Here is a 19,375-nt window from a genome sequence, read left to right as displayed (position 1 = left end):
TCACCTTATACAAATGTATTGTATATTTCTGCAAGTTGATTTTCTAAAATGAAAAGTTATGAAAATTATGCTTATGTAGGTCATTTAAGCTAATCTACATAGCTCTAGTTCATTCATTTTTACCAGTTTAAAGCATTCCATTGTTTGAACATATAACAATGTATTTTCTATTCTCCAGCTGGTGCAAGTGGCTTCTAATTTTTTCCCCTTACAAACAGTAATAATACTTTATGCCTGTTTCTTATTTCAATGTCTATATTGATCATATCAAATCCTATTTAAATATTTTTCAAATATAGCTGGTTGTTAGCGCTTGTCTCTTGTTTGTTGGTCACACTTTCATATTTTCTTAGATTTTCTTAAACATAGTAAACATTCTTATTTTGTATTCTGTATCCAATAATGGTAATATCCTCTGTCTCTTGTGTCCTGATTTTGTTGTTCATTATTTCTGATGACTCTTGTTTAAAGGTAATTTGTGCCTGGGCACAGTGGCTCATGCCTGTATTCCCAGCACTTTGGGAGGCCGAGGCAGGTGGACCACTTGACGTCAGGAGCTCGAGACCAGCCTGGCCAACATGGTGAAACCTCGTCTTTTCTAAAATTATAAAAATTAGCTGGGCGTGGTAATACGTGCCTGTAATCCCAGCTATTCAGGAGGCTGAGGCAGGAAACTTGCTTGAACCCAGGAGGCGGAGGTTGCAGTGAACCAAGATTGCGTCACTGCACTCCAGCTGAGGCGACAGAGTGAGACTCCATCTCAAAAAAAAAAAAAAAAAAAAAAAAAAAAAATCTAAAGAGGCAATTTGTATTTACATGTTTGGGGGAAATTCTTGATGGCTAGGTTTTAAGGTCATTCCTTTGGAGTGGATTTTTGTTTGCCTCTATCAGGCATCTGGGAGTATTACCAACCCAGGGCTACTTCAAATGATACTAGGGTTTTGAGGGCCACCCAGGTAGTGTAAATTCTAGCCTCCAAATTGTATGGGAGCCACAAATTGTGGTTAGCAAATCTTAGTGGAGATGTTACTCCCCAACCCAGGGGCAAGTTTTTCTACTGGCTCTGGCTCTGTATGTGTGTCTGTGTGTGCGTGTGTGTGTGAGAGAGAGAGAGAGAGAAAGAGAGACAGAGAGAGACAGAGAGATTTTAACATTTCACTAAGGATTTTGCCATTTGGGGTCCCAGTTCTATGCAAGAATCTTGTTGCCTCCTGTGCGGCCTTTGCTTTCTGTCTTACATACATGGGGACCATTAAAACCCAAAGCTTTAATGCTCCAGGGATTGGCAGATGCCTGCTGCCTGCTGTCAAGTTAGTGCTTGATTACCTCTGAATTCATGCTTTCCTGTCATTTTTGGCCTCTGAGACTATCAAAAGTTTCTTACTAATTCAGCTATGCATTAAAAAATCTAAATAGCCAATCTAATATTTTCATGTGTTTTTTCAACTACCAGGGTTCCTTAGGATATTGGCTCACCATATTTTTAGAAATGAAAGTCCCTTCCTGTACCTTTGGGCATATGTGGTGGTTTGCCTAGAGCAGCAGCCTGCAAACTTTTTCTGTAAAGGGCCAGCTAGTAAATACTTTATACTTTGTGGCCTATAAAGTCTCTATCCCAAATATTTAACTCTCTGTCATTGCAGTACAAAAGGAGCCATAGACAATACAGCCTGTGGTCATGTTTTGCTATCCCTTGTTCTAAGTATATGCCTAGAAGGGGAAATCCTGGGGCCTTCCTTTTTGCTACCCTATATATGCAACCTCTTCCTATCCAATCCCTTTATTTCCTGGTGTATTACTTCCTGTTCTGTTGCTTTCTGCTTTTCGTTGTTGTTGTTGTTGTTGTTGTTGTTGTTGTTTTTGAGACAGAGTCTCACTCTGTTGCCCAGACTGGAGTGCAGTGGCGCAATCTCGGCTCACCGCAACCTCCGCCTCCGGGAAGAGCGATTCTCCTGCCTCAGTCTTCCAAGTAGCAGGGATTATAGGTGCCCGCCACCATGCCTGGCTAATTTTTGTATGTTTCGTAGAGATGGGGTTTCACCATGTTGGCCCGGCTGGTCTTGAACTCCTGACCTCAAGTGATACACTCGCCTCAGCCTACCAAAGTGCTGGATTACAGGTGTGAGAGACCATGCCTGGCCAAATGGAGCATTTCTTTTGGATGAGATTTTTTTTTAGTTTTAGGATACTCTGATGAGATTTCATGCACGTTTAATTACAAGACCCTTACAACAGTGAACTCTCATTTCTTTGGTTTGTGAGCTTTTAAAAAGTCTGTTCCTTTGCCTGGTGTCAGAAGGGAGATGCTCTGACCTCATATCTACCACTAATTAGCTGTGTGACCTTAGGCAATCATCTAACCTTCCCGAGTCTTAGTTTCCTCATTTCCAAGCTGGTGTTAGTACCTGCCTTGGTATAACCCCAGAATTAGTCACAATTAATACGACGATGCTGAGAAGTGCTCTGTAGAACATTAAATACATGCATAATACTACCCAAATCTTATTTTATCCTCATAATAATCCCATCAGACTCGTAAAGCAAGCATAGCACTGGCATACGTAAAAAGTACTGTGATGTTTCTACCCTCAAAACCTATTTCAGGTTAGTTTCAAAGAGGACAAATACCTGCAGCACATTCTTTTTTATTTTTGTTATATTGGCAGTCAGCTGTGTAATGGTAGAGTTTGCCCGTCCATGAGTGATTTGAGCTTGTTGCAACTGGTTCAATGTTTTGTCAAGATTTAATAGAACATTTGCTGCTTTCCTAAGGTAAGATATTAACACATCAGATTAGATAAACACATAATTATTCACTTATTTCACCTTGAGAGAGTTCATTTGACTCAACCAAATACTTTACTGAATTATTAAGCAAATTTAAATTACTCTTAAACAAGAGAAAGTGCTGAAGTCTTCATTTTGAGAAATAGGTATATTTAAATGCCAACAAAAGAAAACCCCACACACGTATATATTCATAGCCAGTAGACACAGATTTTGTTAAATATGGAAATTAAGGATACAGGTCTTGTTTCTTTTGATTTGTCATAAGCAGAGAGATTTGGGGTGATGTAACTATCAACCTTTGCACATAAAAACTATCCTGTGAATTCTAGTTTCCCTGATGTCTTAAATGTGAGCTACACTTTCTCAGTCTCTATTGGAGTGGGGGTTGGGAGGGTCAAGAGGCCCCACAGAGAGCAAAGAGAGGACTACAGGCCCTGCATTTTCAGGCTTGTTTATTCAGAGTTAGCTAAGCTTCACTGACATTCCAGCCACTAAGAAGCCCAGTCAGAGGTTAAAATCACAAGCATTTCAAGTGATATAGTCTTTCTGCAGAAAGGAACTCACCTCAAGTCAACAATCACCAAATACTTAGATCTGTGGGCTCAAAACCACCTTGAGAAGAATGTACTGAGGGAGTGAAATAACAGATAGACCTTTGCAGAAGCATCATTAGAAATGTGTGTGCCCACAGTAGAGTTAGCTAAATTGCAAAATATTCCCTTTATCACCCAGCTCATCCTTTCCTCCCAGTGGTAATCTGTTTCCCTTTCTAAACTTCAGGAGCCTTCCCTCCTCATCATCTCACTGTCACCAGCATTTCATTTTTGTAATATTCCTAGGGTACCGGTGTCCATTTTTTCTATTCCCTGCCACCATTATCTTTTTATTATATTCTTTTTTTCCTTTAGATTTTTAATTTACTACTGCAGGCCAGGCATGGTGGCTCATGCCTGTAATCTCAGCACCTGGGAGGCTGAGGCAGGTACATTGCTTGAAGCCAGGACTTTGAGACTAGCCTGGACAATATAGTGAAACCCCATCTCTACTAAAAATACAAAAAATTAGTTGGGTGTGGTGGTGCATGCCTATAATCCCAGCTACTCAGGAGGCTGAGGCTTAAGAATCACTTGAATTCGGGAGGTGGAAGTTGCAGTGAGCTGAGATCGTGCCACAGAACTAAAGCCTGGATGACAGATTGAGACCCTGTCTCAAAAGGAAAAAAAAAAAAAAAAGAAAAAGATTTTCAGTGTACTGCTTATTATAGCAAATTTAGAAAATACCCAAAAAAGAAAAACAAAATGTAAGAAGGGGAAAAAAGCCAGTAATCTTGCCGTCTTTTAAAATGTTAGGATATTGTAGCAAAATTTTTTATTTTCATAATTCAGATCCTCTTTCATGTATAAATTGTTACCTGATTTTTTTTTCAACTTCCTGTTCAGTTTGGATGTTATCTGCTTTTTACAAAGCACTACCATTGAACTATAAGAATCTCTACCTGTTATTAAACATCTTTTATCACCTTTTTTTATTTTTTGAGATGGCGTCTCATTCTTGTCACCCAGGCTAGAGTGCAATGGTGCGATCTCAGCTCACTGCAGCCTCTGCCTCCCAGGTTCAAGTCCAAGCAATTCTCTGCCTCAGCCTTCCGAGTAGCTGGGATTACAGGCTTATGCCACCATACTGACTAATTTTTGTATTTTTAGTAGAGAGGGTTTCACCATGTTGGCCAGGCTGGTCTCTAACTCCTAGCCTCAAGTGATCCACCTGCCTCGGCCTCCCAACGTGCTGGGATTACAGTCCTGAGCCACTTCACCCAACCCATCAGTATCACTTTTAATTGCTGTGTGACTACTTGATTTTTTTTTTTTTTTTTTTGAGACAGAGTTTTGCTCTTGTTGCCCAGGCTGGAGTGCAATGGCGCCATCTCCGCTCACTGCAACCTCCGCCTCCCCAGTTCAAGCGATTCTCCTCCTCAGCCTCCCAAGTAGTTAAGATTACAGGCATGCGCCACCATGCTCAGCTAATTTTGTATTTTTAGTAGAGACAGGGTTTCTCCATGTTGGTCAGGCTGGTCTTGAACTCCCGATCTCAAGTGATCAGCCCGCCTTGGCCTCCCAAAGTGCTGGGATTACAGGCGTGAGCCACCGTGCCCGGCCTACTTAATCCTTAAGTAATTGCTATGCAGTTAATCTTCCTGGTTTTAAATATTAAACCTGGAAGGAGTTGGACTTTTGGATGAATCTGGTGCACTTCGTTTGTACATGTGGATGATGAGACAGTGACAATGGGTCAGATCTCAGTGATGGGGGGTGCTGAGATGGCCACCACCTAACTGATCCTGTAACCCTGACCCACAGCACCCCATGCTCATAAAAACATCAACATGACTTTTTTTTTTTTTGGTTGGCTAAGTCAATAGGACAAAAGGCAAGAGTTAGTTAATTCTGTCTAGCATAGATATCATTTTCATCTTGCAGTATTCCTGGAACTCTAGTGTCCATTTCTTCTGTTCCCCATCATTACATTGGGTTGGTGCAAAAGTAATTGCGGTTTTGGCCATTACTTTCAATGGCAAAACCTGCAATTACTTTTGCAACAACTTAATATCTTTTTACTGAGAATGTACTGAGGGAGTGAACTATCAGACTTTTTAAAAAGATTTTGATTTCAAAGTACTGCTTAGTAGAAAATACCAAATATAAATAAGGGAAAAACTATACCAATATTCCAACCACCTGTTAAAATATTGGCATATAATGAGTATTTAACATTTATTGGTATAAAAAGGTATCAGGCCACTGGAAAGGCATTTTGAGTCTAAGAAAATAGGAAGAAAGCATCCCTGAACCCTGCCGCCCAGTCACCCAGCTTCCTGGGGTATCTCCAAAGAGAGCTCAGCCCTCAACTTGGACACTGAACTCTCAGAAGGTAATTTCATTTGAATGCTATAGCTCCCTAAGCGAATATTTTCCAGATGTACTTTCAGCAGATGGTCTGTTAGAGCAAGATAAGAATATTAATACAGTACTTACTCAGCTGCTTTAGCCTTCACCAGAAGCTTTTGGGCTCCATCTGCTTCTTCACTTAGCCTGTTTTCATCTGACCTGTAATCCTTACAGAGTTGCATAAGTTTCAGTATTTTGTTAACTTCATCCGTTAGATTTTGGGATGGAATTGGTAGGTGAATGTCAAGTACACCATTTGCAACCTTCTCGATGTCTTCTGGAGGCACGTTTTCCTCTTAAATAAGAAGGAGGGTTTTAGGTAATCATGTCTCCTTAACAAATACTGTATCTTAAAAGTATAACCACAATGATGTCTCAGCCAACTGCACTAGGATTTGATTATGTGTTCCTAGAATACAGGGATTAGATTGTAGGTGTCCCATAGATTCTTCTTCATCCTCAGCTGTCCCTTGTCTCTAGAAGAAACACTGCTGGCTGAGTGCTGAATACTTGCTGAACAAGTGCTTGCTGGAAAAACAAAATACTACAGATTTGGAACATTGTGTGTATTCTACAAAATGCCCTGAGAATGATTTATTATAAGTACATACTCAAAAGCAGTTAACATGTTTAGATACCTGTCATGAAAATTCAAGTACAGTGAATGAGACATTGGAGAAGCACTGCGTTTGAAATAAACAAAACTGGATTCTGGTCCTCCATGACATTAAAAAGGCTCACGATTTTTGGTCATCTATGTAATTGGGTAATTGTACCTGATACTAGACTCAAAGGCCTATTCTGGGATTGGAGTGAGACAATACAGAGTAAAGGAACATGTTAATAGCATGTTATAAATAAACTTTTTTTTTTCTTTTTTGAGATAGAATCTCACTCTGTTGCCAGGCTGGAGTGCAGTGGTGGCGCAATCTTGGCTCACTGCAACCTCTGGTTCGAGTGATTCTCCTGCCTCAGCCTCCTGAGTAGCTGGGATTACAGGTACGCACAACCATGCCCAGCTAATTTTTTTGTATTTTTAGTACAAAATAGTTGTACTAAACTATTTAGTTGGCCAGGATGGTCTGGATCTCCTGACCTCATGATCTGCTCACCTTGGCCTTCCAAAGTGCTGGGATTATAGATGTGAGCCACTGTGCCCCACCAAAGAAACTTTCAAATACATCCATGCTCTACTTTCCAGAAAAGTAAATTTGGCCCCTATTGAGAACTAAAGTGGAAGATGAACTGTTAGAGCAAGCTTGTTTGACCCACAGCCCGGGGCCCACATGTGGCCCAGGACGGTTTTGAATTTGGCCCAACACAAATTCGTAAACCTTCTTAAAACATTATGAGATTTTTTTGTGTGTGATTTTATTTTTATTTTTAGCTCATCAGCCATTGTTAGTGTTAGTGTATTTTATGTGTGGCTCAAGACAATTCTTCCTCTTCTAGGGTGGCCCAGGGAAGCCAAAAGATTGGATACCCCTGTGTTACAGCAAAGCCATTTGTCACTCTCCAGCTACTTACTGAACATCTACAATTCCTATAGGGAAGCTAGAGATGAACTAGACGTGGATCTAATCCTCAGGGGGCTTGCCGTCAGGTGAGGGCCTATAAGTCATTATATACAAATATTGATCACATAGGAACAGAAGTGATCAATATAAGGCAAAACGCTATGGGGTTCAGAGAAAGGGGAAAATAATCCAGGAAGGACTTCAGGTGCATTGAAACTGCGCCTGGGAGGACAGCAGGTTAAACTTGTGGAGACTGTGGGATGTGGGGAGGGGTAAGAGATATTCTAAACTGAGAGAATTACAGGAGCTAAAGCTCATGGTGGTACAAGAAACAGTGCATGGATCACTCTTGGCAGGAGAGTAGTGTGCTTAGAAGGGCTGGGAGCAGATGGCACAAGTCCCTGTGTCAGAGGCTGAGGAACTTAGACTTTATTCAGAGAACAGTGGGAGCCAAAAATGATTTTCAGCATTTGAGTGACATGACATGAGTATATATTCTGCTTATAGTCATTTTGCTTTAGCTATTTTTCTTAACATAAATGAAATATTTTACTTTCTGTAATATTTTTGAAGCAATGTGACAAGAATTTTTTTGTGAGTAAAGTAAAATGACATTTTAAATAAAATCAGGGAGTTGGCTCTTTAAAGAAACATACTTTTTCTTCTTCTTTTTTTTTCTTTTTTTGAGATGATATCTTGCTGTATCGCCCAGGCTGGAGTGCAGTGGCATGATCTCGGCTCAATGCAACCTCCGCCTCCCGGGTTCAAGCGATTCTCCAGTCTCAGCCTCCCGAGTAGCTGGGATCACAGGCATGCACCACCACATCCAGCTGATTTTTATATTTTTAGTAGAGACAGCATTTTGCCATGTTGGCCAAGCTGGTCTCAAACTCCTGACCTCAGGTGATCCACCTGTCTCGGCCTCCCAAAGTGCTGGGATTACAGGTGTGAGGCACCATGCCCAGCCAGAAACAGCAGCTTTTTAATTTAAAAAGTTCTAGTACATCATACTGAATGGGCAAAAGCTGAAGCATTCTCCCTGAAAACCAGCACAAGACAAGGATGCCCTCTCTCACCACTCCTGTTCAACATAGTGTTGGAAGTCCTGGCCAGAGCAATCAGGCAAAAGAACGAATAAAGCATACCCAAATAGGAAGAGAGGAAGTCAAACTATCCCTGTTTGCAGATAGCATGATCTCATATCTAGAAAACCCTGTAGCCTTGGCCCAAAAGCTCCTTAAGCTGATAACTTCAGTGAGGTCTCAGGATACAAAATCAATGCAGAAAAATCACTAGCATTCTGATACATCAACAACAGTCAAGCCAAGAGCCAAACCAGGAAGGCAATCTCATTCACAGCTGCCACAAAAAGAGTAAAATACCTAAGAATACAGCTAACCAGGGAGGTGAAAGATCTCTACAGGGAGAACTACAAAACACTGCTCAGAGAATCCACAGGTGACTCAAACAAATGGAAAAAGATTCCATGCTCATAGGTGGGAAGAATCAACATCATTAAAATGGCTATACTGCCCAAACAATGTGCAGATTCAAGGTTATTCTTATCAAACTACCAATGACATTCTTCACAGAACTAGAAAATATATTTTAAAGTTCATATGGAACAAAAAAAGAGCCTGACTAGCCAAGACAATCCTAAGCAAAATGAACATAGCTAGAGGCATCATGCTATCTGACTTCAAGCTATAATACAGGGCTACAGTAACCAAAACAGCATGGTGCTGGTACAAGAAAACAGACATATAGACCAATGGAACTGAAAAGAGAGTCCGGAAATAAGACCACACACTTAGAACTATCTGATCTTTGACAAAGTCAACAAAACCAAGAAATGGGAAAAAGACTCCCTCTTCAATAAATGGTGTGGGATAACTGGCTAGCCATATGCAGAACACTGAAATTGGACCTCCTCCTTACATCTTATATGAAAATTAACTCAAGATGGATTAAAGACTTAAAGGTAAAACCCAAAACTATAAAAAACCTTGGAAGGCAACCTAGACAATATTATTCAGGACACAGGCATGGGCAAAGATTTCATGATAAAGACGCCAAAAGCGACTACAACAAAAGCAAAACCTGAGAAATGGAATCTAATTAAAGAGCTTCTGCACAGCAAAAGAAACTGTCAACAGAGTAAACACAATTTTTGCGAACTATGCATCTGAAAAAGGTCTAATATACAGCATCTATAAGGAACTTAAATCTACAAGAAAAAAACAACCCCCTTAAAAAGTGGGCAAAGGACATAAACAGATACTTTTCAAAAGAAGACATGCATGGGGCCAACAAGTATATTAAAAAAAGCTCAACATCACTGATCATTAGAGAAACGCAAATCAAAACCACAATGAGGTACCACCTCACACCAGTCTGAATGGTGATTATTAAAAAGTCAAAAAATAACAGATGCTGATGAGATTGCAGAGAGAAAGAAACACTTATACACTGTTGGTGGGGGTGTAAATTAGTTCAATCATTGTGGAAAACAGTGTGGAGATTCCTCAAAGACCTAAAAAAAGAATTACAAGCCGACCAAGGAATCTCATTACCGGGTATATACCCAAAGGATTAGACATCATTCTATCATAAAGACACACTCACATGCATGTTCATTGCAGCATTATTCATAGGAGCAAAGACATGGAATCAATCTATATGCCCATTAATGATAGACTGGATAAAGAAAATGTGGTACATATACACCGTGGATACTAAGCAGACGTAAAAAAGAATGAGATCGTGTACTTTGTCAGAACATGGATAGAGCTGGAGGCCATTATCCTTAGCAAACTAACACAGGAGCAGAAAACCAAATACCGCATGTTCTCACTTATAAATGGGAGCTAAATGATGAGAACACGTGGACACATAGAGGGGAACAACACACACTGGGACCTTTTAGAAGGTGGAGAGGAAGGAGAGGATCTGGAGAAATAACTAATGAGTACTAAGCTTAATACCTGGATGATGAAATAATCTGTACAACAAACCCTTGTGACTTGAGTTTACAAACCTGCATATATACCCCTGAACTTAAAGGTTAAAAAAAAAAGTTCGAATGAAAAGTGAATTTACTTCAATCACTTATTCATTTATCAAATAGTTATTTGTATTTATTATGAGATTATAGATTCAAATTTTTATATATAGAACTTTCAGGAGAAGTGATACATCTCTTTGTTAATAAGGCATTCAGATTTCAAGAAAAATATTGAGGTGGTCAAAGAAGAGCTGAATAGTATGGTAATCATGTAATGTAATGATAATTTTATTGGGGCTTTATAGCCAGGCAAAGAAGAGAAGCAAGGGGTGGGTAGAGGGCACTGCAAGGCATGAAAGCTTCCTGGTCACCAGCTCTAGGGACACTGAGCAGTAAGAAGTTTCTTGTATGAAAAAAGATTTTTCTCTATGCCTAGTTGTAATAATAGTTCTTTATGCCTTTAGTTTTAATAATCTGGACATAGATTTCTTTCAATTCCTCAAGTTAATTAAAGTAAAATATTTATTAGAAATGTATTCAGTAGCAATGAAGAGTAATAAGAGGACAGGCTCTATGACCCAGCAAACTAGGTAGAAAGGAGGTCATGTAGACCCTGTTCCACCAGTTCATGCGATTAGTTTAGCAACTTTGATTTTGATGTTTGTTTTGGTGCCTTTTCAGTCCAGCCTAATCCTAGACCTGAGTCCAGTCAATACTGATTCATCCAGCTAAATCATTGAAAGTTTGCTTTTGAATAAAAAAAATGTCCAGTAGACGGATTCTACCCCATTTGTTTTTACTATTTTTGTCAAAGGTAATTTCCGCCTAATTTTTGTTTATCTTGAAAATAACAGCTAGAAACTGCCAATACAATTTCTAGAAATATTGAGATAGGAAAAATCAAAAAACAAAAAATCTTGGCCATAGGGGTCTCTCACACCTATTAAGTAGAATAATGAAGTGATTAAAGAGATTTTAATGGATGCTGCAATTGCCAATTCATGTATGAAATGTTAAATTATTGAATTTGGAAAATGGTTATGGAAAATAAAGCCTCTTCAGATTAATCATATACATCTGTGTGTGTGTGTGTGTGTGTGTGTGTGTATGTGTGTGTGTAGAGAGAGAGAGTAAGGTTTCAGGTCAATTTCCAGCTTCAGTACTTGATTTTTTAATCTTTACTAATTCTCTGGAGTTTAAAATGAGCCTCTCCCAAAGTAAGGCATAATGTACAATAAATCAGCTACTTTTGGTCAGCCACAGAGAACCAACAAAAGAAGACTTGGAAAATAGTCAATAATAGCTAATAATCAAATTTTTAGATGCCAACTCACTATGATATTTGATATCTAATTAAAATTCAGCATATCTTGATCTCATATCATTTCTGTCAGCAAAGAAAATTACCGAATCCTGATGTTAGGGAATCTGATAGAATTGTCATGTTGAACTTTCCTTTAAAAAAAAACATAAAATAACTTTAAACACAAAGTTCATGTGTTTGGAATTTGAACTAAATTCTACCATTTGTTACCACATTTATCTTTTACAGAAAGCTGTAATGTTTTGGCACAGAGTTGGTATTTTGAGATTATTCTCATTAAGGAATTAAAAACCAAAGCGTATATCATTTTTCCGATTTAGGCTTGTCATTTCCAATTAATGTAATTAGGAACTGGCTATGATGTTTGACTATATATTAAAAAAGGGAAAAAAACAAAAACTAGTCCTAATATATTTTTTTAAATTACCTAACAAAAAGTTTTTCACTTTTTTGATGAAAAGATTGAGTTTTTCTTCTTCAGAGTCACTTTGGTTTCTTGTATTTCCCAGTTTTTCCCTTAGTTGTAAGGCATTGTTTTTGGAGACTTCTGCCAGTTTACTTATATTTTTGATCTGGAATGAGAAAAACACAGTGAAGAAAATACTCAACAAAGGCATGTTCTTTGATGTTTAATTATTTAGCTGGACCAAATAAAACTGTCACTAAAAACTAAATAAAAGTCTAGATAAACCACAGATGCATTTGCAAGGAATCTTTTACAAGGTGATTATTATCTCTTCTCATTATTATGTTTTCTTAATATCATTCATTTATCTTTTAGAACATTATTGACCTAGTGCTAATGAATTTTTCTAATATAAGTCTAAAACACAAATTTTGTTTTAATGGGGCTTTAGCATTCTTTAATACCAACTTTCACAGAAATTACATAGGACTACTTACCTGCAGTGGTCATCATGTTTAATAGGTTGAGAGCATTTTCTTTTATGTAAGTTAAAATGTTACTCTTCTAAACATTCCTCAAATTCAAGTAATGTACTTTCTTTGAAAACTAACAAAAAAGCATTCCTCCTCTTAATAAATGAGCTTGAACTGAGAGTGGGCTACAAAGATAAATTCCAGACACTTTGTACTCTTGGTAGAGGAATGATAGGAATAATAGGCTAGCAAACTAGAAGTGCAAATTCTCAACTGTGTGATCTGAGAAAGGTCATGGACTTTTTCTAGGGATTCCAACAAATTAGAGAGAGACAAAAAACCCAGAAGCAACAGGACAATATTGCCAACAAGCTGAGCTTTATTGAATAAATTAATTGTGACAGAAGTAGGGCTAATTAGGATCAAACATAATTATGAAAAAAAAAAATCCACTGGGCACGGTGGCTCACGCCTGTAATCCCCAGCACTTTGGGAGGCCAAGGCAGACAGATCACTTGAGGTTAGGAGTTTGAGGCCAGCCTGGCCAACATGGTGAAACCCCATCTCTACTAAAATTACCAAAATTAGCCAGGCATGGTGGCGCATGCCTGTAATCCCAGCTACTGGGGAGGCTGAGGCAGGAGAATCGCTTGAATCCAGGAGGCAGAGGTTGCAGTGAGCCGAGATCGTGCCACTGCACTCCAGCCTGGGCCAGACAGAGTGAGATTCTTGTCTCAGAAAAAAAAAGAAAAGAAAAGAAAAGAAAAGAAAAGAAAAAAAAAATATTCCCTTTATTTCCCCACAAAAGGAGCCTGCTTAATTTGAGCCAAACAGATTTTTAAGAAAAAGATTTAAATTATAGTCATTGGCAAATGATAAAACAAAAAAGTATTTACATGATTAAAAATGTGTATCTTTTTTTCAGAGTTGATACTTAATTCTCTAGAACTTTCTTAGCTTTAAAATGGATAGCAGTAAGAATGGATTGCAGTAAAATGAGAATTCCAGAAATAAAATACCCTAGGCACTAGCAAAGCACCAAGTGATACAGAGGAAATCTCGGCGTAGATTAGTTGATACCATATTCAGAGAGAAAGAGATCATGAAATTACTTCACTCTTAAAACATCCCTCTGCAATCCATCTTCTGTCACAACTGACTCCTGAGAATTCTCTCACAATCTCTTCTGGCACTCCCTCCTTCTAATCAAGAGGAAAATAGCACACAATTTTATCAACATGACATCCCCTCTCATCGCTTTCCAATTCTCCATTTATGTGCTGATTAAACTAGATTCTGCTAATATGGATTTCAAGGATAATTTTTTAACACTGATAGCTTAACATATTATTGACTTAATGATATGATCAAGTGGCAATCAAGACTCCTTTAAATGAGGGTGAGATTTCTATTTTTTTGAGAATTAGCAATATAATAGTTTAAAATTACATTAAACAATTAAGGAGTGTTTTAAGCACTGGGACATAAGACCAAGATTTACATTGCTATGTTTGCTGCTGTATTCTCAACTTGTAGGTGGATGCCTGGCACATAGTAGGTGGATATTTGTTAAAGCAATGAAGAACCACATGTGAATAGAAAATGATGTGGCAATACAGAATTGTGACTATGTAAGTAAAGTTTCAATATTTATGTAGGGATATGTTCTAGATTGGCTAATCAGATGCTTGCTCAAGGATATAGGGTGTGTGTGTGTGTGTGTGTATGTATGTGTGTGTGTATATATATATATATATATCTTGGCTGTGGTTCTCACCCCATTCCCTAGCTTGGACCTCTATCCTTTACTCGATTTTGAGACCCAGATGTCCTTACATATGTTTCCTTTTTGTTCAGGAGTCGGGTTTTTTTGTTTTTGTTTTTGTTTTAGACAGGGTCTTACTGTTGTCGGCGCAGGCTGGAGTGCAATGGCGTGATCTCGGCTCACTGTAACCTTTGCCTCCCAGGTCCCAGTAATTCTCCTGCCTCAGCCTCACGAGTAGCTGGGATTACAGGCATGCACCACCACACCCGGCTAATTTTTTTTCTTTTTTCTTTTTTTTTGTATTTTTTGTACAGATAGGGTTTCACCATGTTGACCAGGATGGTCTCGAACTCCTGACCTCAGGTGATCCACCTGCGTCAGCCTCCCAAAGTGCTGGGATTACAGGCGTGAGCCACTGCGCCTGGCCAGGAGTGGCCTTTTTTTTTGCTTGCAAACAAGAATGCTTACTGATACAATATTTAACATATAGTGTAAAAATTTCAGCTCTTTAAAAGCTTTTTCTTCTTTGTCAGAGGCTCTTTGCATATTGTCAGAAAAGAAACAGATTGGGGAGCACACCACTACCTTGTTTTCAAACCAGAGAATAAAATGCATTCTCACAAAAAAGTCTAAAGAAAACTAGGTAATTAAAAATGATGCTCATTTATAAATATGACCAGAAAAGTAAATGAAATCATTTCAAATTATTATAGATTTAATTATAAGGTACTTAAATGTTAAAACAACTTTCTCAGTCTATCAACAGGGGAATGAGTTCAAGGCACAGTTTAATTCCTATTAAGCTATTTTCTAACATTAAATTCTAACATTACAATGTGTATATTTAGTAGGATTTCATATATACCCTTATATATTTATGAATTTACGAAAAATTATTCTTTGAGAGATCTATAGTTTTCAACCCTTTTAAAAATTTAATTCTTTAAATACTTCTTTTATTATTATAATTATAATTATTATTATTTTATAAAATAGAGATGGGGTCTCCCTATGTTTCCCAGGCAGGTCTTGAACCCCTGGGCTCAAGGAATCCTCCTGCCTTGGCCTCCCAAAGTGCTAGGATTATAGGCGTGACCTATACTCCTGGCCTGTTTTCAAATTTTTAAGGCTTGGAGTCCTGACATTTCTATGTAGTTTTTGCTGTAAACAAACATGTCCACACCAGTCTCTGACCTATGATAATGTACCTTGAATTCTTTCTCTCTCTTTACACACACACACATACATACTTGACCTTCGAATGACACAGGTTGGAACTGCACACCCCCACTTATGTACAAATTATTTTCAATAAAACTTACATTGAGTGTGCCTACCTCTTCTGCCTCCCCTTCCACCTCCTCCACCTCAAACCATCTCTGAGACAGCAAGACAAACCCCTCTTCTTCCTCCTCCTCAGCCTACTCAATGTGAAGATGATGATGAAGACCTTAATGATGATCTATTTCCTCTCAATGAATAGTAAGTATATTTTCTCTTCCTTATGATTTTTCTGATAATATTCTCTTTTCTCTAGCTTACTTTATGGTTACATTATGGTATATAATACATACATAAATATATATTATTGACTATTTAAGTTATGGGTAAGGTTTCCAGTCAACAGTGGGCTATTAGCAGTTAAATTTTGGGGTAGTCAAAAGTTATACATAAATTTTCAGTTGTGGAGTGGAAGCCTGGTGTCCCTAATCCCCATGTTGTTCAAGGGTCAACTGTATACATATATATAATCGGAAAATATCAATATTCATCTCTATTTCTAAATCTACATTCACATCATCTACAATTTTATCCCATATTTCCAGGCAAAAGAACACCAACTATCTAGAATCTATCTTCTCACTTGGAAGTTATATGGCAGTTTTATAAATTTCAAGCAGTCTGCTTCTTTATTGCTATAACTTTACAAATAAAGCAAGAGAAGGTATTTACCTGATTCTTCAACCCACGAACCTGTTTGTCTAAATTACGAATAACAGATTTTGCTTCCTGGGCTTTTTGGAGGGCATTCGTTGAGAGGGTCAGGGAGCCATGACAGCCGGCACCCCCACACTTCCTGTGCCCTTCCTGGCCCATGCAGACAGCACCGCCACAGGGCAAGGGCACAACACATGGCACATTTCCTGGATCTCCACACACCTTGCAAGAGAAATGATTTACATTAAATAGCAACTTGTTGTCAGAGCTTTTTTTTGTTTGTTTGTTTTGAGACGGAGTTTCGCTCTTGTTGCCTAGACTGGAGTGCAATAGTGTGACCTTGGCTCACTGCAACGTTCATCTCCTGGGTTCAAGAGATTCTCCTGCCTCAGCCTCCCAAGTAGCTGGGATTACAGGTGCCCACTATCACGCCTGGCTAATTTTTTGTATTTTTATTAGAGACGGGGTTTCACCAGTTTGGTCAGGCTGGTCTCAAACTCCTGACCTCAGATGATCTGCCCGCCTCAGTTTCCCAGAGTGCTGAGAATACAGGCATGAGCCACCATGCCTGGCCGTCAGAGCTGTAATGCCATCCAGGCTCATTGAGTGAAGGCATTGCTTTATTCATATATTTCTTCAATAGTTGTTCATCCTTGGTACATGGGGGTAACCTATTAAACATTAAACATTTCCTAGGTAACTAAACATCTAAATTACTTATCAGTATTGTGTCAGTCTGTCATCCTTTATATTTATAGTTTTCTGAGAAAATAGTCAGACTTTTAGGAATTACATGTGAGTTTCACTTTTTAAAAAATGTTTATTTATTTGTTGAGACAGAGTCTTGCTCTCTCACCCAGGCTGGAGTACAAAGGCACCATCTCCGCTCACTGCAACCTCCACCTGCCAGGTTCAAGCGATTCTCCTGCCTCAACCTCCTGAGCAGCTGAGATTACAGGTGCACACCACTACCCCCGGCTAATTTTTGTGTTTTTTGTAGAGAGGGGGTTTCACCATATTGGCCAGGCTGGTCTCGAACTCCTGGCCTTAAGTAATCTGCCTGCCTCGGCCTCCCAAAGTGCTGGGATTACAGGCATGAGCCACCATGCCCAGCCTGCACTTTTTATTCTTTTGAGAGAATTAGCCTTTTTCTTATAATGAAGCAAGAGGAGCAAATGTTCATAGCCTGTACTGTTTTAGAAATAGTAAATAATATCAAATAATCAAATCAAGCCATAATCTTTACTCTTTGATCAATTCTTGAGTTAAATAAGGCTTTTTACAGTATATAATAAAATATATATTTTATATACATACATATAATTATATATTTATAATATATAATTAAAAGAAATTTAGAATGTAAGCTAGGGAAATATCATTGAAGAGGTTCGTATATCAAGTAAAAACCACAAATGCTTTGACCTTACCATCATGAATATTTACCTTTTCATTCAATATTTGGATATCTGGTATCTTAATCTGCTTTAATTTTTCCAATGACAAGTTTCCTTTGGAGGTTAATGTATTTAAGATGGTAAGAAAGTCATTCCTAGTATTTGCAGAGGTATTAATGGTAGAACTAGTTTCATTAATTTTCTTTTCAGCAGATGATGATATGTGATAATATTTCTTGATGTTTTCTGAGGAGTCTATGTCAATGCAAATTGAAGGTAAGTTTTGTGAAAACAAATGAAATTACATATCAGTTATTAAGATAATCATTCTATAATTTGGCTACTGTCTTGGTCTCAACTATCACTATAAAATTTCAGCATCTTCCTTGAATTTGCATTTGATGGGGGAAGGATTAGCTATAGTATAATAGATATGGATAGAATAGATACACGGCATTGAGATTTAAGTCCACAGATGTGGTGTGAGTCCTGCCTTCACCCTTTACTGCCTGGGCATACCCTTGAGCAAATCAGTTCATCTCTTATATTTCGTTTCTTCCTCTGTAAATTGGTGATAATAATTTGTGAGAATTGAGATAATATGAATATATTCTGTAAATATTTCCACAAATATAAGGTCTTAACTATGAATACCTATATACACTCAAATATAATAAACCAACTAAATTTACTTAACCCTATAGAGCAGGAGTTGACAAACTTTTTCTCCAAAGGCCAAATAATTAATGTTTTAGGCTTTGCTGGCCAAAGCATTTCTGTTCCGACTACTCACCTCTGCCATTGTAGAGTGAAAGCAGCTACAGGCAATATGTAAATAAACAGGTGAGGTTGTGTTCTACTGAAGTAGTATTTACAAAGACAGGCTGTGGGCAGGATTCGCCCTGATGCTGCGGTTTCCTGAACCCTGATGTTGAGGCTGATAACAATAGCTAACAACAGTTAGCTGGGTGCTTTGTAGGTGCCTGTACTATACTTCCCATCAATTTTCTTCTTCAATCTTCACAAAACAGTGTGAAATGCACATTAGTATGATCATCTTCATTTTACAAATAAGGAAACTGAGGCTCTATTGAGGAAAGTTATTTGCCTAAGTTCTCATTGATAGTAAGAGATGAAACCAGGATGTCAATCCAGGGTATTTGACTTTAGGGCCTGTGTTCTTAAGCACTTCTCTACATTTCCTATGTTTGCATTATTAATACAAATTTGTGAAAGTAATAAGGTGTGTATGATATATTTTATTGTAAATTATAGTATATTAGGGGTTTAAACTATAACTCCATATTTTAGGAACCAGAGGCCCATGGTCCTGATCTGATCTTTACTCCCTGTAGAACCATAATCCAGGCAGGAGACAACCATACCTTATCTTTCAAACTTTTCTGGTTCTTATAAGACCATACTCTTAATATATCATGTTTTTCACTTATCATGAAAAAAAAGTTCCTATTACTCAGAATTCATTTATTCTTTCATTTTTATGGAAGATTTTCTCCTACCTGTGGAGATAATTCAATTGCCAACTATTCCCTGAAGGCTTTACTAATGAACCCAGGAAGAATTTCGTTTTTGCTACTCTGTTTTTGAAGCAGCTTTAAGATGGTCTAACAGTCTTAATGCTGTTTGGGGTGGCTTATATTCTTGTCCCCTGCCCCCATTAGATAGAAATAACTCAAAGGTAGGGACTTGCTGTAATGATCTGCCTGTTTCTACTGCGCAATGTCAGGCATTGGAAAAAAGCCCAGTAACTGCTGTTGGACTGCAAGTTTGAGAGGATTAGCATGGGGGCAGTTTC

The 19,375-nt window shown here is 38.2% G+C and overlaps 1 protein-coding gene across 1 annotated transcript in view; it reads right to left on the bottom strand.

The window, feature by feature from the left end:
• LAMB4 (laminin subunit beta 4) overlaps positions 1-19,375 on the bottom strand; it is a 110,643-nt gene that overhangs the window by 10,720 nt on the left and 80,548 nt on the right. The window contains exons 28-32 of the mRNA XM_021936169.2: positions 17,609-17,814; positions 16,178-16,384; positions 12,008-12,152; positions 5,823-6,030; positions 2,629-2,767 (exon numbers count right to left, since the gene is read on the bottom strand). Coding sequence (XP_021791861.2) covers positions 2,629-2,767; positions 5,823-6,030; positions 12,008-12,152; positions 16,178-16,384; positions 17,609-17,814 — 905 coding nt within the window. The remainder of the gene's footprint in view (positions 1-2,628; positions 2,768-5,822; positions 6,031-12,007; positions 12,153-16,177; positions 16,385-17,608; positions 17,815-19,375) is intronic.

This window comes from Papio anubis, chromosome 4 (genome assembly GCF_008728515.1).
Source record: "Papio anubis isolate 15944 chromosome 4, Panubis1.0, whole genome shotgun sequence".
In the NCBI taxonomy this organism is placed as follows: Eukaryota; Metazoa; Chordata; class Mammalia; order Primates; family Cercopithecidae; genus Papio; species Papio anubis.
Note: the sequence above shows the minus strand (reverse complement) of the source record. Positions and strands in the feature narration are given on the sequence as shown.